Source organism: Notamacropus eugenii, chromosome 5, assembly GCF_028372415.1.
Source record: "Notamacropus eugenii isolate mMacEug1 chromosome 5, mMacEug1.pri_v2, whole genome shotgun sequence".
In the NCBI taxonomy this organism is placed as follows: domain Eukaryota; kingdom Metazoa; phylum Chordata; class Mammalia; order Diprotodontia; family Macropodidae; genus Notamacropus; species Notamacropus eugenii.
Genome location: NC_092876.1, coordinates 422,045,665 through 422,065,490, shown reverse-complemented (window position 1 = coordinate 422,065,490; position 19,826 = coordinate 422,045,665). Strand labels below are relative to the sequence as shown.

At 35.3% G+C, this 19,826-nt stretch overlaps 1 protein-coding gene across 6 annotated transcripts in view; it reads right to left on the bottom strand.

The window, feature by feature from the left end:
* SCAF4 (SR-related CTD associated factor 4) overlaps window positions 1–19,826 on the bottom strand; it is a 95,656-nt gene that overhangs the window by 22,236 nt on the left and 53,594 nt on the right. For 3 of the 6 annotated variants that reach the window (XM_072614999.1, XM_072615003.1, XM_072615005.1), the window contains 7 exons: window positions 19,422–19,522; window positions 18,684–18,792; window positions 15,568–15,735; window positions 14,851–14,936; window positions 8,028–8,218; window positions 3,207–3,307; window positions 1,633–1,746 (listed from right to left, as the gene is read on the bottom strand). In XM_072614999.1, coding sequence (XP_072471100.1) covers window positions 1,633–1,746; window positions 3,207–3,307; window positions 8,028–8,218; window positions 14,851–14,936; window positions 15,568–15,735; window positions 18,684–18,792; window positions 19,422–19,522 — 870 coding nt within the window. The remainder of the gene's footprint in view (window positions 1–1,632; window positions 1,747–3,206; window positions 3,308–8,027; window positions 8,219–14,850; window positions 14,937–15,567; window positions 15,736–18,683; window positions 18,793–19,421; window positions 19,523–19,826) is intronic. The other 3 variants (XM_072615002.1, XM_072615004.1, XM_072615001.1) reach the window with 2 other exon arrangements.

Below are 19,826 nucleotides of genomic sequence, written 5' to 3'. Positions count from 1 at the left end.
AACACTCTCTAAATAACAGTATATAAGTTTAAACCAGAAGCATCTATTGGGTAAGATTATGGTCTACAGATGTGCCTAGGAAGGAACAAATAGTGTGTGTTGGGGTATGGTGAGTACAGGAAACAAAAGAAAGAAGGTGCAGCATGCAGATTTGTAATGGAGAACACCAATGACCAACTGTAGGTCTGGACAGAGGACACCAGAGCTCCCAGGAAGTCTAAGGAGAAACATTAATTAGTCCCCTAGATTACTTCTCCACCCTGAGAGGGGATTATTAAGGTCCTTCATTTCTCTAGGGAGTGAGTATATTTTTCTGGACTTCATTCTATCCAGGGAGAAAAGTAACTTCAGAGGATTCTTAGCACTTTCTGCCCACATATAGAGGAAGTACAGCTATTGAGAAGCCTGGAGGAGAGAGGCAAATTGGGACAGTCTCCTGTGCCATCTTTGGCCAGGCTGTTTAAGGATAGGGTATGTGCCACTTTCAAACAGGGGACAGAAATTGTGCAGCTGGACCACAATATGATCAATCACTTCTCCTGTGACATCAGATGAACGTCCTATGCATCAGAATTCTTCATTATAACTCTGTTATGTCTGAAATACACTGTATCACCTCTGGAAGAGGGCTCTTCAGCCCTAAATGCTACTTGCTATTCACAGTAAGTCTTCTCTATTCTCATACCTATAATAACACTTTGGAGTTTTGATTTCTCACCAGAAAAAAGATAAAAGGGTCTCTATCCCAGGGCAGGGAAGACTACTCTGGCAAATCAGACACATGATATATGATCTAAGAATTACTCCTGTAACTCACAGAAATTCCTTCATTTATGATGAAATTATATTGGCTGTTGAGATTTTAAGTGTTGCAAAACAGTGGCTTCCATGGAAGCTATCAAACTGGATTAGATGTCTATACTATTAAATAAAATTTTTATCACTGATCAAGTAATGCCATTTCTGAAGTACTAAATTGTATTATTCATTTGTACATGTAGTAGATAAAATTAATTTGGTTGGTTTAATATATTAATGAAAAAACAAACTAGAATTTGGTAGCAAAGTCCATCATGCTATCAAATTCACTTCAACAAATACTAAGGGTCTAGTGGTTCTAAGGCACCATACAAACCAAATAAAGATGACAAGTTTCTAGTCTCAAAAGGCTACAACTAAGGTACTTGTAGGACTGGTGGATACAAGAAGGACAACCATCTACTCATTATCACTATAACAGGAGGTAGAATATGATGATTGCTGAGGATGGAATTAAATAGAAGGGCTTCACAAACATTTGTTGAAGGAATACTTATTCAAAGCATGAATTAAACACAACTACATTTTTCACTGTAACAAACTTTTCCAAGTACACAGGTCCTAGAATTCTTATCAGAAGGCAAAAATAAATAAGGCTAACTTCATTTATTTATTTTTTTAAAAAGCTCACTTATAAAAGGAATGTACAAATCACTTCAAATTTTACCAGGTACATGGAATGTTGCATCAAAAAATGGCATTAAAAGTATGCAAAAAATTCCTAATGTCAAATTTTTTTAAAGTGATGAAACAACAAATTCAATGTGGAAATTTAAAAACAGACTCCAATATATATTTCCTCCATATTTGTACCTTTATAGATTTCTGGTTGACTTTGTAGTTGCCACGGCTCAGTTTTTGAAGGGCACGGTAAGCATCTTGTCTATGGACCATTACAATATAGGCACATCCCCGAGGAGGTATCATCTGTTCCAAAATACACAATAGAAAAATCATAAATATGAAAAGATATTTGTGATAGTAGTAATTTAAATTTATCCCTAGGATAAAGGAAACATTTTAATTCTTAGTAAAATTCCATAGCAGATATAATCTGCCCCTTTATCATTTATATCTAGCCAATGGAGATGGATATTCAAATGGGCCACAGAAATGCAGGGGGTAAAAAAGGGTAGGATCTTTTGGATATAAGACTAGTCCCCCAATCAAGTCATATGTGGACTAGAATGAAGGGATAAACCTAGTAGACTTAGAATCCCTTCAGATGCATAAACGGCTTCTTAACTAGTTTTCAAGGAGGCACTTTCACCTTTCTGGATGGAGCTGAGATACTGCCTGGGGTCCTAAAAGTAGAAGGATAAGTACCTAGAAGCATGTGACCCTGGTACAACAAGCAGGTCATGTTTCTGATGTTGTAGTTCTTACATTTTCTTAATTTTTTTCTTCTGGCTCATGAAGTCACTGATTTCTATTGAGCTATTCTAGTTTTCAGAAAGTCCATTTCTTGGGTAAGGTTTACCACCTTTTAAAGTTATTTGTTTTCCTTCAAATTCTTTATTCCAGAGTTTTTATTTCAATTTTTTTTTATCTCTTCATTCATGTCTTCTAGGTAATGATGTATTTCCTTTAAGTCATTTCTTGCTCTAGGACCCCCAAGATTCTTACAGTGACCCTCCCCAAATTCCATTGATTTTTTGGGGGTTCAGAGTGCTGGATTTTTACTGTTGTATTAAGATAATAGTTTTGGGGACCTTAGGAAGCCTTAGGCAGTCTAGGTTTGAGTGTTTTTGTGCTAGGCTACTATTCTCTGGCATGTCTAAGGTCCTTATCCTGGGGCTTTCTGATCAACCTGGAGCTTTCTCAGGGGAACTCCTGATGCTTCAGGACACAGATTCTTGCAGGTTACAAGTTTCCTGGCAGTCTGTGTCCAGACTGGTACTGGCTTTGCTGGAGGGGCTCACTTTCCTATACTAAGGCTTCTAGCTGATCTATTATGCAGTTCTGGGGTGGAATAAATCACTAACTATAGCTTCTTATTGGATTTCAGATCATTATCAGCTCTGACGCAGTATATGGGAATTGAACATCTGATTCCATTCAGGTAACCATTTTGGCAAGAAGTCCCTTTCCCCCTTTTCATACTACAATCTCTAGAAACCATATTTGTTAAATTTATACACTCATTACTGTTATGAAAATTTTCTCTAAGCTAATACAAAACAGTTATTTTTAAGGCTCCTTCCTTAGAATTGGGCTTTGAATTAAAACAGGCAATGCCATATAATATCATTCAAGAAACATGGTTATACCAGAAAAATGCTAACCATCTAATCAGGAGACCTTAGTTTTATTCTCTTTGCTGTCAATCACAAAATTCTTGTATCTGTCAAAATCATCAATTATTAAGTGGTGGGAGAAATACTTACATTAATTGATTCAATTGGGCCAAACTCTTCTAATAGACTGGCAACATCCTGCTGAGTAGTTCTTTTGTCTAGCTGTCCCACCCAGAGTGTAGTACTACAAACTTAAAGGAAAAGAATAATTTTTAAACTTGGAGGAAAAATGATTTAAAAACAAAATACACTTGCAAAGAACACAGTTATATCTCATTTGAAATATTCCGAATGTATATTTACAATTATCTCAATGAAATTTGAAAGCAATTATTTGTTTTACATGTCACAGTAATATTCCTAAATAACAACTTTCTCTTGCATGTTTTAAATAATTCATTTTATAAAAGTAGATTTAAGCATTTCAAAAATAGATTTACTTAACAGAAGACATAACTATATTGTTTTATATCTACAAAGATTATTTTTTTCATTATTTAGATTTAAGTAACATCATAATGCTACAGAAATTCTATTTTTTAAAAATAAACGACACCAATAAGCTACTGCATAACTATGTTCACAGCATGTTTCATAACGTTCAGACCAAAAAAAAAGATGTGGTTCATTTAATAAGTATAAGTTATTTCCACCAAAGTCCTCTTTTCATTCATGCTGTGGAATTATAGAGCTGAGAGAACAACCACATATCATCTTATGTAAAATTCATGAAAATAGGTAGCTTTTGAAGGACAGGACATAAAATGATGCTGGAAAAAAAAGTGAGTGAGAACAATGAGAGTCTACTTAATTGGAATGGTATCAATTTTGGGGGAAAATCACTGTCATCTATTCAACTCCATGTTTGTTCACATTCTCTACTGGTCATGGAATAGGCAACATGCTAAGGTGGAACAGAAAGCAGTCAGACTTTTTAGCTCACTGATATTCTCGTCTAGTTGTAGTAATTAAAGAAAGCTTGTGGCAAACGATAGTAAAAAAAATATACACTAATGTGTCCCCCAAGAAAAAAGTAATGAATTTCCCAGTGAATAAAGGCTGGAGTGTTCTGGACTTAGGGAATTAAACTTACTTAGACCACAAGAATAAATCCAAACTGAGACTAGTAATCAAGACTTAATAAATACTTTAACTTTAATGAAGGAAGGTATATTTGTACCCAGGTATTTATATGTCTTCCAGTTCTGCTGCATGTTACATTTTAACTTAAGTCTGCAGTGGCCTGTCTCTTCTTTTTTGCCTTAATGCAACTTATTCATCCTTCCAAATAGTTTGTAAATGAAAGAATCACATTTTAAAAATGTTTTATACAATTTTAATGAAGATACAAAAAAACAGGATAATCAAGGTTTACTACAAGATGCACTAAATACTGGGATTTGGTTAGCTACACTTGGAAGAAAATAAAGGCAAACTGATTTTAACTCAGATACCTGAACTGCAGGAACTAAGTTGGAAGTCATTAATCAGCTTTTGTAATTTACAAAATGTACAGCTTTACAAACTTCAAACCATCAAACAATGGTAAATTCCACATGAATAACATCACAGTAAAAAGTAACTCATCTGTATATGATTTTTGTAAAAACCTGTTAATTTTCATGTGACCACAAATGCTTTCATTTTAACACATAAGAAAATTTGCACACTGAGAAAACTCAAACATTTGTTTAATCAACAAAATGTTGAAAAGACACAACTCCCCTAGAATTGGAACTCCAATATTATCATTCCAACTGCTATTCATTCAATTAGCATTTAAGCACCTATTAATCTAAAGCACAGTTAAAAGTCAATGATAGCTGTCATGGAGCTTAAAATCTACTAGTGTATTTACGTATGTGTAGATTGATGTGTATATATGTATATACAGGGTGTCCCAAAACTCTCAGAACAGTTTTAAGCTTAATAAACTATAAGGTTTAAACTGCACTGAGGCTTACAGAAGTCAAGTGACTTTCCAAGGGTCACTAATCAGTTAATTGAGGCAGGATTTGAAATTAAGTCTTCCTGAATCCAAGTGCAGCACTCTGCCCACTACACTACCTAATTTTGGGCACATACAGTCCTCTACGCCTAGACTAGTTTTTATTTTTTCTTTGGAAATCCTTTTCCTCCTTCAAGGCCTCACTCAGATGCTACCTTCTCCAAGAAGCTTTACCCAATTCCTACCCCCAACTAGAAATTCCTTTTACCACTTCTTTTGAAACAGTCTAATTTGCCATTAGAATAAAGGTGCGTATATGTATCTGTGTACATATGTAATACATATACATAAATTCTAACTATATATATATACATATATACATTACATATATAAGTCCTCTCAAGTCTCAGCGCAGTTTTAAGCTTAATAAGCTATAAAGCTTAAAACTGAACTATATTAAGATTTGAGAACTCACCTCTTGCAGGACTCAATCCACCGTACACTTCAACTGTTATTGACTCTTTTAGGGCATTTCTACTTCCTTTCTCTCCTAAATCCCTGTAGTTCAATCACCTACTACAGTAAAAAAAATCCAATTCCCTGATAACTCTTCAGTCCTGCTTCTCCCCAGTTATTACGTTTTTATATTCTGTACTGTGTTCACCAAGATTTCACTCCCACAACAGCATTTATTACTGCCCCTTCACACATACTTTTCCCCACAATTGTGCTTGCCTCCTTCTCCAGTGCTAACTATTCTGTGTTAACACATCTAGCTTCAGAAACAGGACATGTATTATTCAATTCCCTTTTGCTTCTATTATTCAGGAAACTCTGAGGAGATGCACTCCCCTATCTATTATTATTTTAAACAGACCTTTGCTGTGATCACTTATGGGTCTATTTCATTCTTGCTTTTTCTTCTACCACTAATTAATTCTATGACCATGAGCAAGACCTCCTACTTGATAAGCCTCAGTTCCTCATCTGGAAAATAATACCTGTGATATTACAGGTTCATAGGGTTGTTGTGAAGATCAAATAAGATAATGCACAAAAAGTACTTTGAGAAGATTCTCTTAAAATACCATGTAAATATCAGCTAAGGAGTCTGGCATCTGGCTCAGTCCTCTCCTACTCTGCCCTTATCTTTGAACATTTCACATTGATGTACCTGGTGTATCTCAATTTTTTTCTCATCTCTGAAGACCTTCCTCTCCATTTGACAGGAATGGTCACATCTTAGATATTAGCATTCAAAACTATGCCATCTTCAACTATGAAATTTCTCCCTCAGATCTTCCTCTCATGTACTTCTACCTCTAATTCACTGGGCATATATACCAGGACTTCCAGTATCTCCATCCCTCGAGTCTACCAATTTTTTATTTTTGTCTCCACTTTTTACTCACTCACACAATATTTAATCCCTTGCAATTTGGCTTCTAACACCACCAACTCAAGTGAACTGAGCTTAAAGATCACCAATAATCTCTTAATTAGTAAATCGAAAGTTCTTTAAAAATATATTATGAACTATACACTCAAACATGAACATTTCCACATATAAAAGACTGTATATGAAACTGTGAATCTATTAACACAGCTTATTTTAAAATGTTAGATTTCATATAGTAGTAGTACCAACTCTGTCCTGTTTCTCTATATGTATCCTTTCTGAAATTTTCTTAATTCTCTCCTAACCCTAACCTTAAATTTCAAATGTTCAAATGTTTCATTGATTTTTTCTTTTTTTCAAATCTCCTTCTTCCCAAATAAAAGCACATCCTTCTAACTCCTTTTCACAGTTGCACCTACACCTCTCCAATACTATGTTTCATATGTACATATGTATATATATCATATATATAGATGTATCATGTACACACACACACACACACACACACACACACACACACACACACTCTCTCTCTCTCTCTCTCTCTCTCTCTCTCTCTCTCTCTGTGACCTCACCAGCTCCTAAGGATTAAATTATCTTCTCTACACAGATAAGCTCCAATTATGTAACTATACCTATTAAATACTCCAACTGGACACCTCCCACTATTAGTTCAAATTCACAATATATGACATTTATATAGATACGTGCCCTTCTCAAAGTTTTCCCTTTTGCATTCTATCATCCTCCTAGTGACCGAGGTTATTAACCTAGAGTCTCCCCTCTCTGTCAACTCCCATACACAATCAAATCAGCTCTCAGATCTTGTCCATTTAAGCTCCACAATATCTCTTGCATCTTTCCCCATCTTTCTACTTTCATAACCATCACCTCTAAAGAAGGTGCTCAATATCTTTCACCTGGGCTACTATAAAAGCTACTTCAATTAAGTTTCTCAGCCTCCAGTTTTGCAACCATTCAATCCCATTTAATCTTCCTAAGGTGCAGGTTGTATCATGCCATTTCCTCATTTAAAAAGCCTTCTGTATACAGGATTCTTAATCTGATGTCCATGTATCTGTTTTTTAAAATAAAATTTTGATAACTCTATTTCAACATATTTTACCTTTTAACCCTATTGTATTTTATGCATTTAAAAAATAGGTTTCAGACCACCCATGGGGTCAATGGTACTTTTTGTTTCTTCAAAGATGAAGTCAGGTGCCACCTCTTCCATGAAACCTCCTCTGATTCCCTGATGCCTCCCCCACTCTGTTGCTAAAATTATTCCTAAGACAGTACTTTAACAACTTTAAAACAAATTATCCTGAAAGTAAGAGATTATGATGTAAGCTGAGATTCGTGAAGTTTTTATATTACATGAAGTTAATGTGGGAGGTTCCGTGGAAAGCATGGTCACAGTAGAAATACTCATTTGCTCACTTCTTATGCCTTCTACTTTCTACCTCCAAACCTAAAAACCAAACCACTTATTACAACTTCAACACATAAAAATATTACAGAAAAAAAGTCTAATAACTTCAAAAAGTTTGGAGAGACTTACCACTAGCAGTCTCTGGCTTAATCTGAGGAAGCCCCTTTTGCCTTCGTTCCCTTTCTCTCTCTCGTTCTCGTCTCTCCTGGGATCGGGATCGAGGAGAATGCCGACGCCTCTCTCGGGACCGTGAACGAGAACGTCTATGACGGGACCTTCGAGATCTAGAACCAGACCTTGATCTCCTTCTTTTGGGTGACCTGTTATTGGAGAACAGAATAAATACATATAATTTCTCTCTTTCTCAAAAGTTCTAAGTTTAGTAACGTAACTCAGTGGTTAGGAATAAAGATTTGATAATTGTCAGTTTCTTAGTTTTTTAATATATTAAAAGTTGCATACATGATTTATTTTTTTAGCCAGAGACTGAGTACAATTTTGTTAAGCACCATAAAATATCCCATGTACTTTTCATACATACTTATTTTCATCACCAACATACTCCATCCATAACTTTAACTCCTAAGCTTTTCTCCTTCCCTTTATCTGTACTAAGAAAAAAAGCATTCTTTTCAATTTTATTAACCAGTATGATTATTTAAGAAGTCAATACTATAATTTTCTAGTGTGATACATTGTACTTTATAAGGGACATGTATTAATCATGTCAGACTACCTCGATTAGTAAGTTTGCAAAAGATTCCATGTCATTTTTGAGAAGCATTTCAAATTCAACCTGTGTTCATAAGCCAATGCCTTATCATGTCTCCTGAAGACAAACTATACCTTTCAATGACTAATAACAGGTGATAATAGCCATGTTTAAGTTTTACACACACACACACACACGTGTGTGTATATATAAAAACTATACCCAACAAGTTATATATGATACATATAACATTCATTTTCCATGTAACTAAATGTTATCTAATTCATAAATATACATTTGGTTGTAAGTGCACAGATCATATATATACATACACACGTGTATATGTGCATGTGTAAAGATGTGTGTGAACATGTACACATAAGCACATCCCATCTTAAACTAGATTCTAGATTCAACTCCAGGAATACCTTTTTTATGCTTCCACCAGAATAAGCTGATCACCTCTTATCTCATCACTATGCATTTGAAACAATTTTTAAGCTTTTAGTTGCCTGGAAGGCAGAGAAATACACTCCTTCAAAGGTATTCCTTTACAAAGTGCTCAAAAACTTTCCACGTAACGTTTCATTTTCCATTAGTGGATCTACTTGGTTTTGACTAGAAGACTATTATATCCTTGCAATGGGTACCTCCAATGTGTGCATATAATATACAGTCAGTCTACTTCCAATGTAACCAAATTTATCCTTGAATTAAAGATGGCAAGATTTAATAGGTATTGAATGGTGGGGAAAAAGGCTTAAATTTGGAGTAAGACAATCAAAGTTCCTATACCTGTGTTTCCCTTCAATTTCAATGGAAAAGTTACCATGTTTCACAACACTGTAAGATCAAATACCTTAGATAAATGGTCAAATTTTACACATAGCTTATATGGAAAAATAACATGCTTGCAAAAAGTAGCACTGCTCAAACAGTTTGGGAGCAAGGTATGGGGAAAGCTATTTGGGAATCGAGAAAAATGCATACTAGCCAAAAGCATGAAAACGAACAAAGAACAAAGGAAACCTACATGCCATTTGGGTCTTTCCCTGACTCCTACTGCACACTACCAACCTATGTTGGTCCCTTAACATGCAGGCTGGTCCTAGGCTACTTCATACTGTGAAGACAAGACACAACTGTCATCTTCTAGAATCTTTAAGCCCTCTGAGTCTAATTACACTTCTACTATTCTCCCTCATAGCAATTCTTTCAGAAATAATACGTTCACTTTATATAATAAACCATTTTACATCATTCCAGACATATATCATCTAAGTTGCTTGGAAAGTGCAGGTCCAAGATAAATGTGAATGTGTTATTTCTGCTAATTAGTTCCACAAAGATGTTTTTACCTTCCACAAGAATTAATATCTGTGAAACTGTGTTGTTAATGTATTTTTGTGTAATCAATTAATAGGCCCATGAGACCTGTTTGAGTCACATGAGTCTGTGGTGGGAAGAGCTTGCCAAATGGGTGGAGTAGGAAGGGTAGGGCAGAGCTGAGAGGAAATTGGTCACGGCACTTAGAGGTGAGAGGAGGCAGGAAGCAAGGTACAAGTGTTCATTTGTAGGTGGTGCCCCTTGCATTGTTACTGCCTACAGATTTCTTTGTTGTTATGATAAATTTGGCTTTCTGGTGTTGGGATTCGGCTTTCAGGTGTTTAAATACCGCTTTGGTTATGTCTTCCATACGGAGAGTCTGCTATATTTTGTGATTCAGAAATATGCCGGCATAATCATAGCCACCATAGGCGCTGTGAATATCACACTGGTGTTACATTTGGCAGCGAGAATGGGATTATGAAATATCACATCTCAGAAATACATATTCCAGGATGGAAGGATTTTCCTTATTCCTCCCTGGCAAGAGAATGAATGGGCTAAAAGCACAAGGCTCTGTGAAAACTGGGAATCAAGGCTACAAAAAGGGAGAACCTAGAGATTTTTACATCTGCAAGGAATACTGGCTGAGTATAGAGGAGAAGCTGGGTCTTGTTAACAAGTTATGAGACAAGCTGCTACAAGAGAAAGTTCAGATGGAAAGGGAGTTGGCTGGTTTGCATGGGAATCCTTCTGTGCCACAATGTTTGGCTCTCCTTTAGAAGAGCAAGCTGGGGGGGGACCTGGTGTTGACCAAGTTCTGGATTCCAGTTAAAGAACTGACCCCTCAAATGGCACCTCTTGGAGACAGGCAGAGTTCTATATCCAATCTCAACAGAAAGTAGCTATGGAAGAAGAGACCTTTCCCCTTTCCTCCAAGATTTTGGGTCCCGTTTGTTTGAAAGTGATTGGGTACGAGTCCCGCCCTCAGATATTGTTTTATGTGCTTATTTTGCGTCATCCTTGCTACTACTGTTGTAAAGTTCTGTTGACACCAGTTACCTCTAAACTCCCATTAACCTATGTAATGGACAAGAAAGATCTTGGGGCCAAATGTATTGTTAATGTGTTTTTGCACAATGGGAAGATATTTCCCATCTATTAATAGGCCCATGTGATCTGCTTGAGTCACATAGAAGCCTAAGTCACATTTGAGTCTGTGGGGGCAGGAGTTTGCCAAAAGGGTGGAGCAGAGCTGAGAGGAAATTGGTTACAGCAGTTACAGCTGAGGGCGAGAGAGGAAACAGGCAGCAAGCAAAGGCCCTAACAGGGGGAAGCTTGGGGATGGTGGTGCCCCTGCATTGCTATTGTGAATAGATTTCTTTGTTGCTATGATGAATTTTTGGCTTTTGGTGTTAGGATTCAGCTTTCTGATGTAAATGTTTTGGTTCTGTCTTCCATGTGGAGAGTCTGTTATCGTTTGTGATTCAGAATTAGGCTGGCATATTCATAGCCACCTGTGTTGGCACTACAGAAATGAACTGAAATGTCTTTTTATGAGATCCGTAGCTAAAGCATACCCATGACATTTTTGTGTCGTGAGAAGTTTCTTCAGTAGATAAAATAAACCAGCGTCCTATACCTGAAACCAATATTACAAGTCAAGTACCATTTCCAGAAGGGACATTACTGACATTTTGTCACCTAAGACACAAACCATACATGACCTCTATTTTAAGGAATATCTCTGGAACAATAAGACAGTGAGAAAGAAAGCCTGACCTGTTTCGTTATGAAAACTCCTTTCAGAGCCAAGATGACAGAGTAACAGCACGGACTTTCCAGAGGGCTCCCGCCAAGCCCAGCAAAATACCTGTAAAAAATGGCTCTAAACAAATTTTGGAGATGCAGAACCCACAGAATGATGGAGTAAAGCAAATCTCCAGTCGAAGACAGCCTGGCAAGTCACTGAGAAGTATCTATTGCGCCACATTAGGAGCAGAGTGCAATCCAGTGTGGGCTGCATGTGCACAAAGGGGACCTGAGCAAGCCTTGGGGGGACTGAATCTCTCATACTCGTGGTGGTTTCCAGACTTCAGGACCCAAAAACACTGAGGACAAATTGGAAGGTCAGTGGAAAAAACCTGTGGGACCAGTGCAGCAGAGTGGAGTGGTCTGGCCCCAGCTCAAGGGTGACAGAGGGGGGAAGGGGTGGAGGAACCTGAGGCAGCCATAACAGCAGCAGGGGCAGCTGCAGCCAGTGTTTCTGGAGCTCTAGGTCCATAGACTGTGGGGGGATCGAGCAGCTGACAATACATCCCTCATCCCCACTGAAACAGAGAACTACCTTGACAAACAGCTCAAAAGTCAAGTAAACGGCTAGGGAAATGAGCAAAAATTGGAAAAAGAATCAGACTAGAATCTTACTTTGGTGACAAGGAAGACCAAAACATGTAAACAGAAGAAAACAAAGTAAAAGCTTTTCCATCCCAAGCCTCCAAGAAAAATATGAATTGGTCTCAGGCTACGAAAGAGCTCTAAAAGGATTTTGAAAATCAAGTAAGAGAAGTAGAGAAAAAATTGGGAAGAGAAATGAGAGTGATGCAAGAAAATCATGAAAAATGAGTCAACTGCTTGCTAAAGGAGATCCAAAAAAATGCTGAAGAAAATAACACTTTAAAAAACAGACTAACTCAAATGGCAAAAGAGATCCAAAAATGAGGAGAAGAATGCCCTAAAAAGCAGAATTGGCCACATGGAAAAGGAGGTCCAAAAACTCACTGAAGAAAATAATTCCTTAAAGATTAGAATGGAGCAGATAGAAGCTAATAACTTTATGAAAAATCAAAAAATTATAAAACAAAACCAAAGGAATGAAAAAATAGGAGACAATGTGAAATATCTCACTGGAAGAACAACTGACCTGGAAAACAGATGCAGGAGAGACAATTTAAAAATTACGGGACTACCTGAAAGCCATGATCAAAAAAAGAGCCTAGACATCATCTTTCATGAAATTATCAAGGAAAACTACCCTGATATTCTAGAGCCAGAGGGTAAAATAAATGTTCAAAGAATCCACCGATTGCCTCCTGATAGAGATCCCAAAAGGAAAACTCCTTAGGAATATTGAAGCCAAATTCCAGAGTTCCCAAATCAAGGAGAAAATATTGCAAGCTGTCAGAAAGAAACAATTTGAGTATTGTAGAAATACAATCAGGATAACACAAGATCTAGCAGCTTCTACATTAAGGGATCAAAGGTCTTGGAATATGATATTCCAGAAGTCAAAGGAGCTAGGATTAAAACCAAGAATCACCTACTCAAAAAAACTAAGTATAATACCTCAGGGGGGAAAAAGGGTCACTCAATGAAATAGAGGACTTTCAAGCATTCTTGGTGAAAAGACAAGAGCTGAATAGAAAATCTGACCTTCAAACACAAGAATCAAGAGAAGCATGAAAAGGTAAACAGGAAAGAGAAATCATAAGGGACTTACTAAATTTGAATTACTTACATTCCTAAATGGAAAGATAATATTTGTAACTCGAGATTTTTCTCAGTATTATAGACAGAGTGCACAGGGTGAGTTGAATAGGAAGGGATGATATATAAAAAAAAAATTAAAGGGTGAGAGAGGAATATATTGGGAACAGAAAGGGAGAAAGAATGGGGCAAATTATCTCTCATAAAACAGGCAAGGAAAAGCTTTTTAAGTGGAGGCGAAAAAAAGGGAGCTGAGAGGGAAAAAGTGAAGCTTACTCTCATCACATTTAGTTTAAGGAGGGAATCACATGAACATTCAATTTGGCACGAAAATCTGTCTTACACTACAGGAAAAGTAGGGGAGAAGGGGACAAGTAGGGTGTGGGGGAATGATAGAAGGGAGGGCAAATGGGAAGAGGGGCTAATTAGAAGTAAATACTTTTGGGGAGGGACAAGGTCTAAAGAGAGAATAGAATAAATGGAGGGCAGGATAGGATAGAGGGAAATATAGTTAAGTCTTTCACAACATTACATTTATGGAAGTCTTCTGCATAACTATACATGTATAACCTATATCTAGTTGCTTGCCTTCTCAGTAGGAATGGGTGGGGATGGAGGAAGGGAGAGAAGTTGGAACTCAAAGTTTTAAAAACGAATATTAAAAATTATTTCTACATGCAACTGGGAAATAAGATGTACAGGCAATGAGGTATAGAAATCTACCTTGCTCTACAAGAAAAGAGAGAAGATGGGGATAAGGGAAGGGAGAAGTGTGATAGAAGGGAGGGCAGATTGGGGGAAGTGGTAATCAGAATACATGGTATCTTGAGGTTGGGGGAGGAGAGAGATGGGGAGAAAATCTGGAACTCAAAATCTTGTGTAAATGAATGTTGAAAATGAAAAAAATAAATGAATTAATAAATAGATTTTAGGGAAAAAAAAATCCTTTCCTCCCCCAAACAAATCCAGATACATGTGAGTCAAATGTCATAAATCCTTGAGGGACCAGATAGCAAAGAGCATCTTGTTAATATCTCATTCACACACAATGAACTCCCTTCATTATGTACTTGACACAAATATCTTCCCTATCATCTACACCACGTCCAACACATACAAACCCCTCTATCTCAAATCCTTATACCCCATCTTTGACATCTATCTAGCATAATTGTATTCACATAATGTGTCACACTACCCTCAACTTAAAACCCTTGAAACCTGTGTCTATTCTTGTTTCATACAAACTCTCAAGTCTCCTGGATATTCTCAATAATTGCAGCTTTGCAAACCCACATTTATGGGTTCCAACAACATCTCAAAACCCAATTTGTTTGGAAAATGTGATTCTAAGTGTAGGTAAACTGATTTAAAATTTTCTCATTTCAAAGTATTTACTCCCAGAAAATTACACTGTATTCCCCTCACCTTGATGCTGACCTAGATCTTGATTTTCTGTTTTCAGAGACATGTCGCTTAGTTTCTTGAACACAAGGCTGCTCCACTTCCATTTCCTTTAAAATAAAATAAAATCCCATTTTAAATGAGGGGAACAAACATTATATGAATATAAGTTTATCCTACCAAATAACAGACTAGAGATCTTTGCTTTTCAAAACAATTCTCTTTCACTGTATCACTTAAAGTCAGCAATTTCTTTTTATTAGAAAATGAAAGGAAAGATCATCCCTTCCTCAGTATGCATGACATTACTAAATAACAAAGTAAAATTGTCAGTGTACTTTGATAATAATATTAAAGATTATTCAAAACATTCTTCTAATTAATTTTTAAAACATACGTAAATGAGCAGAATTTAGAATCCAAAATATTTCAAGATATGACAGGTAAACTCTAAGCAAATGTGGAAAACTACTCAAAGCTGTTTTATAGTAAAACTTCAGCCATTTCTATCTTGAGCTGAAGGACTTTCTTTAGTTCAAGGCAGCATTAATTTGTTTTTCACTATTACTAAACTTTCAAAGCTTTTTGAAACTAAAATGAATAATGTATGCTTCTAAATAATGCTCGGCAGTTAGTCAAAATACAATTACATACTCAAAGGGTAGAATCTGCAAAAAAACTAAATTTTTGCATATGAAACTTAACAGTTCCATTACTTAATTATCTGAAATGATTTTTCACCTGTTGATGTACTTTCTGCATATGTGGTTCATTTTGTGCCTGGAATGAAGTTTGGTAAGGTTGTTGCACAGGTGGTGCTGGAGGAATCACAGGCTGAGCCATAGGAGGAAATGGAGGTGTAGGAAGTAGTCCAAAACCTGGCATTTGTCCATTAGGAGGAAGTGGGACCTTAAGGACAAAAAGAGAGAAAGAGAGGGATCAAATTCCTTTATCATAAATATGATGACATAAAAGCTGCATAGTCGTTTCTATTTGTACTGTGTTCTACAAGGTAAAAAAATATGAAAGCAAACTTAAATTTATACACAGATATACATGCATGTGTGTACATTCACACATACATAATACGCTAAAAATCAAATGAATGCTTAAAGATTTGTGGTAATAATAACATTCTTACTGTAGGCTTATAACTTCCTGGCACATAATAGGTGCTTAATAAATAGCTATTGACTCACGATAACTTTCAGGCATTTGAATAACATAATTACAATGAAATAAAAAGTAAGGTTTAACATATACCTGTTTCTGATCTGTAATTAACTGTATAATATAATATACAGAGCTATCAAATTGAACCTAAGAACATTTTTATTACTCCTAAACATTTATTAGTGGAAACTGTTAGAAAATAGTCAGGAAAACTCATTAGTAAGTGATGAAAATAACTGACATTAGTTTTTCCTTCAAATTTTTCAGCACTGCATTTATAGAAGAGGTTTTTGTGCCATGGATACGCCCTTGGAAGTCTGGTGAAGCCTATGGAGCTCTCTTCAGAACAATGTTTTTAAATGCTTAAAATAAAATACATAGGAATATAAAGAAAACCAATGATAATGAAATAATAAAGAAGAAATAGGAAGTACATAGACATCAAATCAAGAACCACTACTCTACATGAACTAGGGCTGGCCATGATCCAGACAAGAAAATGTACCTAATTAAATAAATTTTTTGGAACCTCTCTCAAACTAGGTTCTTGTGTTTATCTGGGATTAGTATCATAAAATACAGATTCCTAATAATTTCCTGAATTGTCTTTTTAATTTTTAGCATACAATTTCATAGCATAAAGTTTTACCTCTGAAGTTTAACAACCGTTTGTTAAAAGCTAAAAACTTTCAGAAAAAGAATTCTAAGCCTCATAAAGGGTAAACCAACAGAACATAGTACCCACTCAGGCTATGGGCCTCTACTTCAATAAGGGGAAAGATTTTTAAGGTTCCATAAAACCACTGGATTGATGGATACAATATCCACTTCAACTCCTTTAAGCAAGAATAAACGAACCTCTTTGCACATCAAAAAGGAAGTCACCAAAGTCACTTCAGCTGTTGTAAATAAGGGTTAAGTCAACAAGTATTTATTAGGTGTCTACCAGTCCAAAGAGGTGAGAACATGTAAATAACTACATACAGACAAGGTACAGAAAGGAAGGGTCTTTAAAGGGGAAGATAAGGTTAAGAAGTACTGGGAAATATTGCAGAAGGCTGGGGACAATCAACCTAGAAAGAAGCTCAAAGGTAAAAAAAACAGTATTTCCTTCAGTATTACATAAACTGTTTAAAATTACAGGAAAATGCACTCTTTTAATCTCTTTACATGATAGAAATATGGTCTTCATAACCTAAACCAGAGAGAAAAATCAGAGAGAAAAGAATGAACCATGGGAAAAAAAATTAATTTTTTAAATTTAATATTTACAAATAGGCTACAACAATGTATTAGAAACATTATATGCCTTGACTAGATTGGATTTATTTCATAAAAGCAGGCTTGGTTCAACATAAAAAAGATAATAAACATAGTAAGTAATGTCAATAATAAAAACCACATAATTATGCCAGTGAATGCTAAAAAGATGTTTGACAAAATAAAATATTCATTTCTGCTTAAAGCTCTAAAAACTGAAATAATTGGATATTTCCTTAGTGGAATAACGAATACCTATCTAAAACCAAGAACAAATACTAAACATGATGGAGAAAAATTAAGAGGCCTTTAAAATTAGATCAAAGGTAAAGATATCAATATTACCACTACTATTTAACATATTTCTAGAAATGTTAGAAAGTCGATGAATAAGCATAGATATGAGTTACTTAAAGTCAACTAAAAGAAACTGAAACAATATATTCAGCCAAGTAGTAGACTATTAAATATACATACATCATTAGCATTCCTATATTTTACCAGCAGTGGGCAGCTAGGTGGCACAAAGGATAGAATGCTGGGCATGGAGTCAAGAATACCTGAGTTTAAATCTAGCTTCAGACATTTACTAGCGGTGTGACCCTGGGCAAGTTACTTAACCCGGTTTGCCTCAGTTTCCTCATCTGTAAAATGAGCTGGAAACGCAAACGACAAACCATTCCAGTATCTTTGCCAAGAAAACCCAAATCAGATCACAAAGAGTTGGATAAGACTGAATAACAATAACGCCAGCAAAAATTCCAGCAGCAGAATTACAAAGAAATATATGAGAATGTTATCTATATTGATAGTTAGATTTTTATACATCCTGTGTGTACCTTGGTAGACAGAATGTATAAAAATCTAACTATAAATATAAGAATACTTTGGAAAACTAAAGGACTTAAGGTTTTTTGGTTCTGTGTGTGTTTTTGCTGTACTATGTATATTTGTCAGGAGGTTTTTCTGTTTCTTCTAAAAAAACTTGTTGAATGGGAGGGAGAGTTAAATGCCTGCAAAAAAAATTTTTTTTTAAAGCAAGTCTTAACATTTTTGCATCATGGACCCCTTTTGCAGTATGGGTAAGCCCATGAACCCCTTCTGCTTTTAAGCTGCATAAAATAAAATACACAGATTGCAAAGAAAACCAGTTACACTTAAATATAATTATTTAAAAGAACCAATTCAAACTCCAGGTTAAGAACTCATATTTTAAAGAATTCTGATGTCAATAGAAAATGACTTTAAAAAAAAACGTATTTTTCCTAAATGACATTGAACATTCACTTTCCCAAAATATAGCTTTAGAAAAGTATCTTGTTTTCAGTATTTCTAATTCATACTTTGTTACTAAATTATAAAATTTTAGAAAGGTCCCACATGTCTCAATAGACCTAAATTTAAAAGGTATGGGTCATCTCTACCTGGTGATGTATTGGATCCTGTTGTACTCCCAACATTCTCTGTTGATAGGGATCTATATTTGGAATTTGTGAATATGCAGACTGCTGCATACCATCTCCTGGAAATCCACTAGAAAGAAAAACAGAATGCTGTTTAGAACAGTCTAATAACCATACCAAGGAAATTGTAAAACAGAATTATAAAATTAAGAACAAGGGTTTGGACTAATAGCTTCTTAAGAGTCTGTCTAACTGCAACTAGTAACCAATATGAATAATTTCTTAATTTTTCTGTATTAAGGCATTATGGTATAACAAAAACAGTCCTGAAACTTGGAGTCAAGAAAGATGTTGGGGGGGAAAGCAACCTGTTCTCCAATAGACTAGCTCCATAACCAAGCATAAGTCAATTCATCTCAATTTTGTAAAGTGGATAATTATAACTAATACCTACCTCTCAGGGTTGTGCTGAGCAACTCAAATGAGATAAAGTATCCATGGCACTTTGTAAGCCTTAAACACTATATAAATATAATCTATTCTTGTTGTCCTACACTATTCAATATAGCAAATACTATTAAAAATGGGTCTCTGATAAGTAACAGTACTTACATTAAATTTTATCTAATAAAATTCAATAATTAACAGACAATGAAAAGTGATTTTGCATGTTTATATGGAGAAATTAGTCATTTTCCAGACTTCAAAATAATAATAATCTTCATTTTGTTATTCTTTAAATAACCATAAGTCACTTACAATGGAGGCTGAGGAAGAGAAGGAGAAACAGAAGAATCTTCTTTCTTTGATTCTTCAGCAGCTTCTGGCTCATCATCATAATCAAATCTATCTAATAACTTCTGGAAAAAAAAAAGAATTATGTTTCAATGCCTCCTTAAAAAAAAAAATCGTGTCTCATGTTAAAGTTAATATTAATTTTACATGTTTCTAGAAAACAAGCTTACCTTGGAACCCAGAAATATAAACTACAATATATATCTACACACATTATTATTTTAAAGTATACTTAGATACCAAAAGTTCTAATAGCAAAATAGCTAATTTCAAAATTAAAGGAAATTCAGAAAGTCAATTTTTAAAAAATACACAAAATAAGATATTAGCTTATTGTACTTACTTTATGTCTATAGAAAGAAACAATAT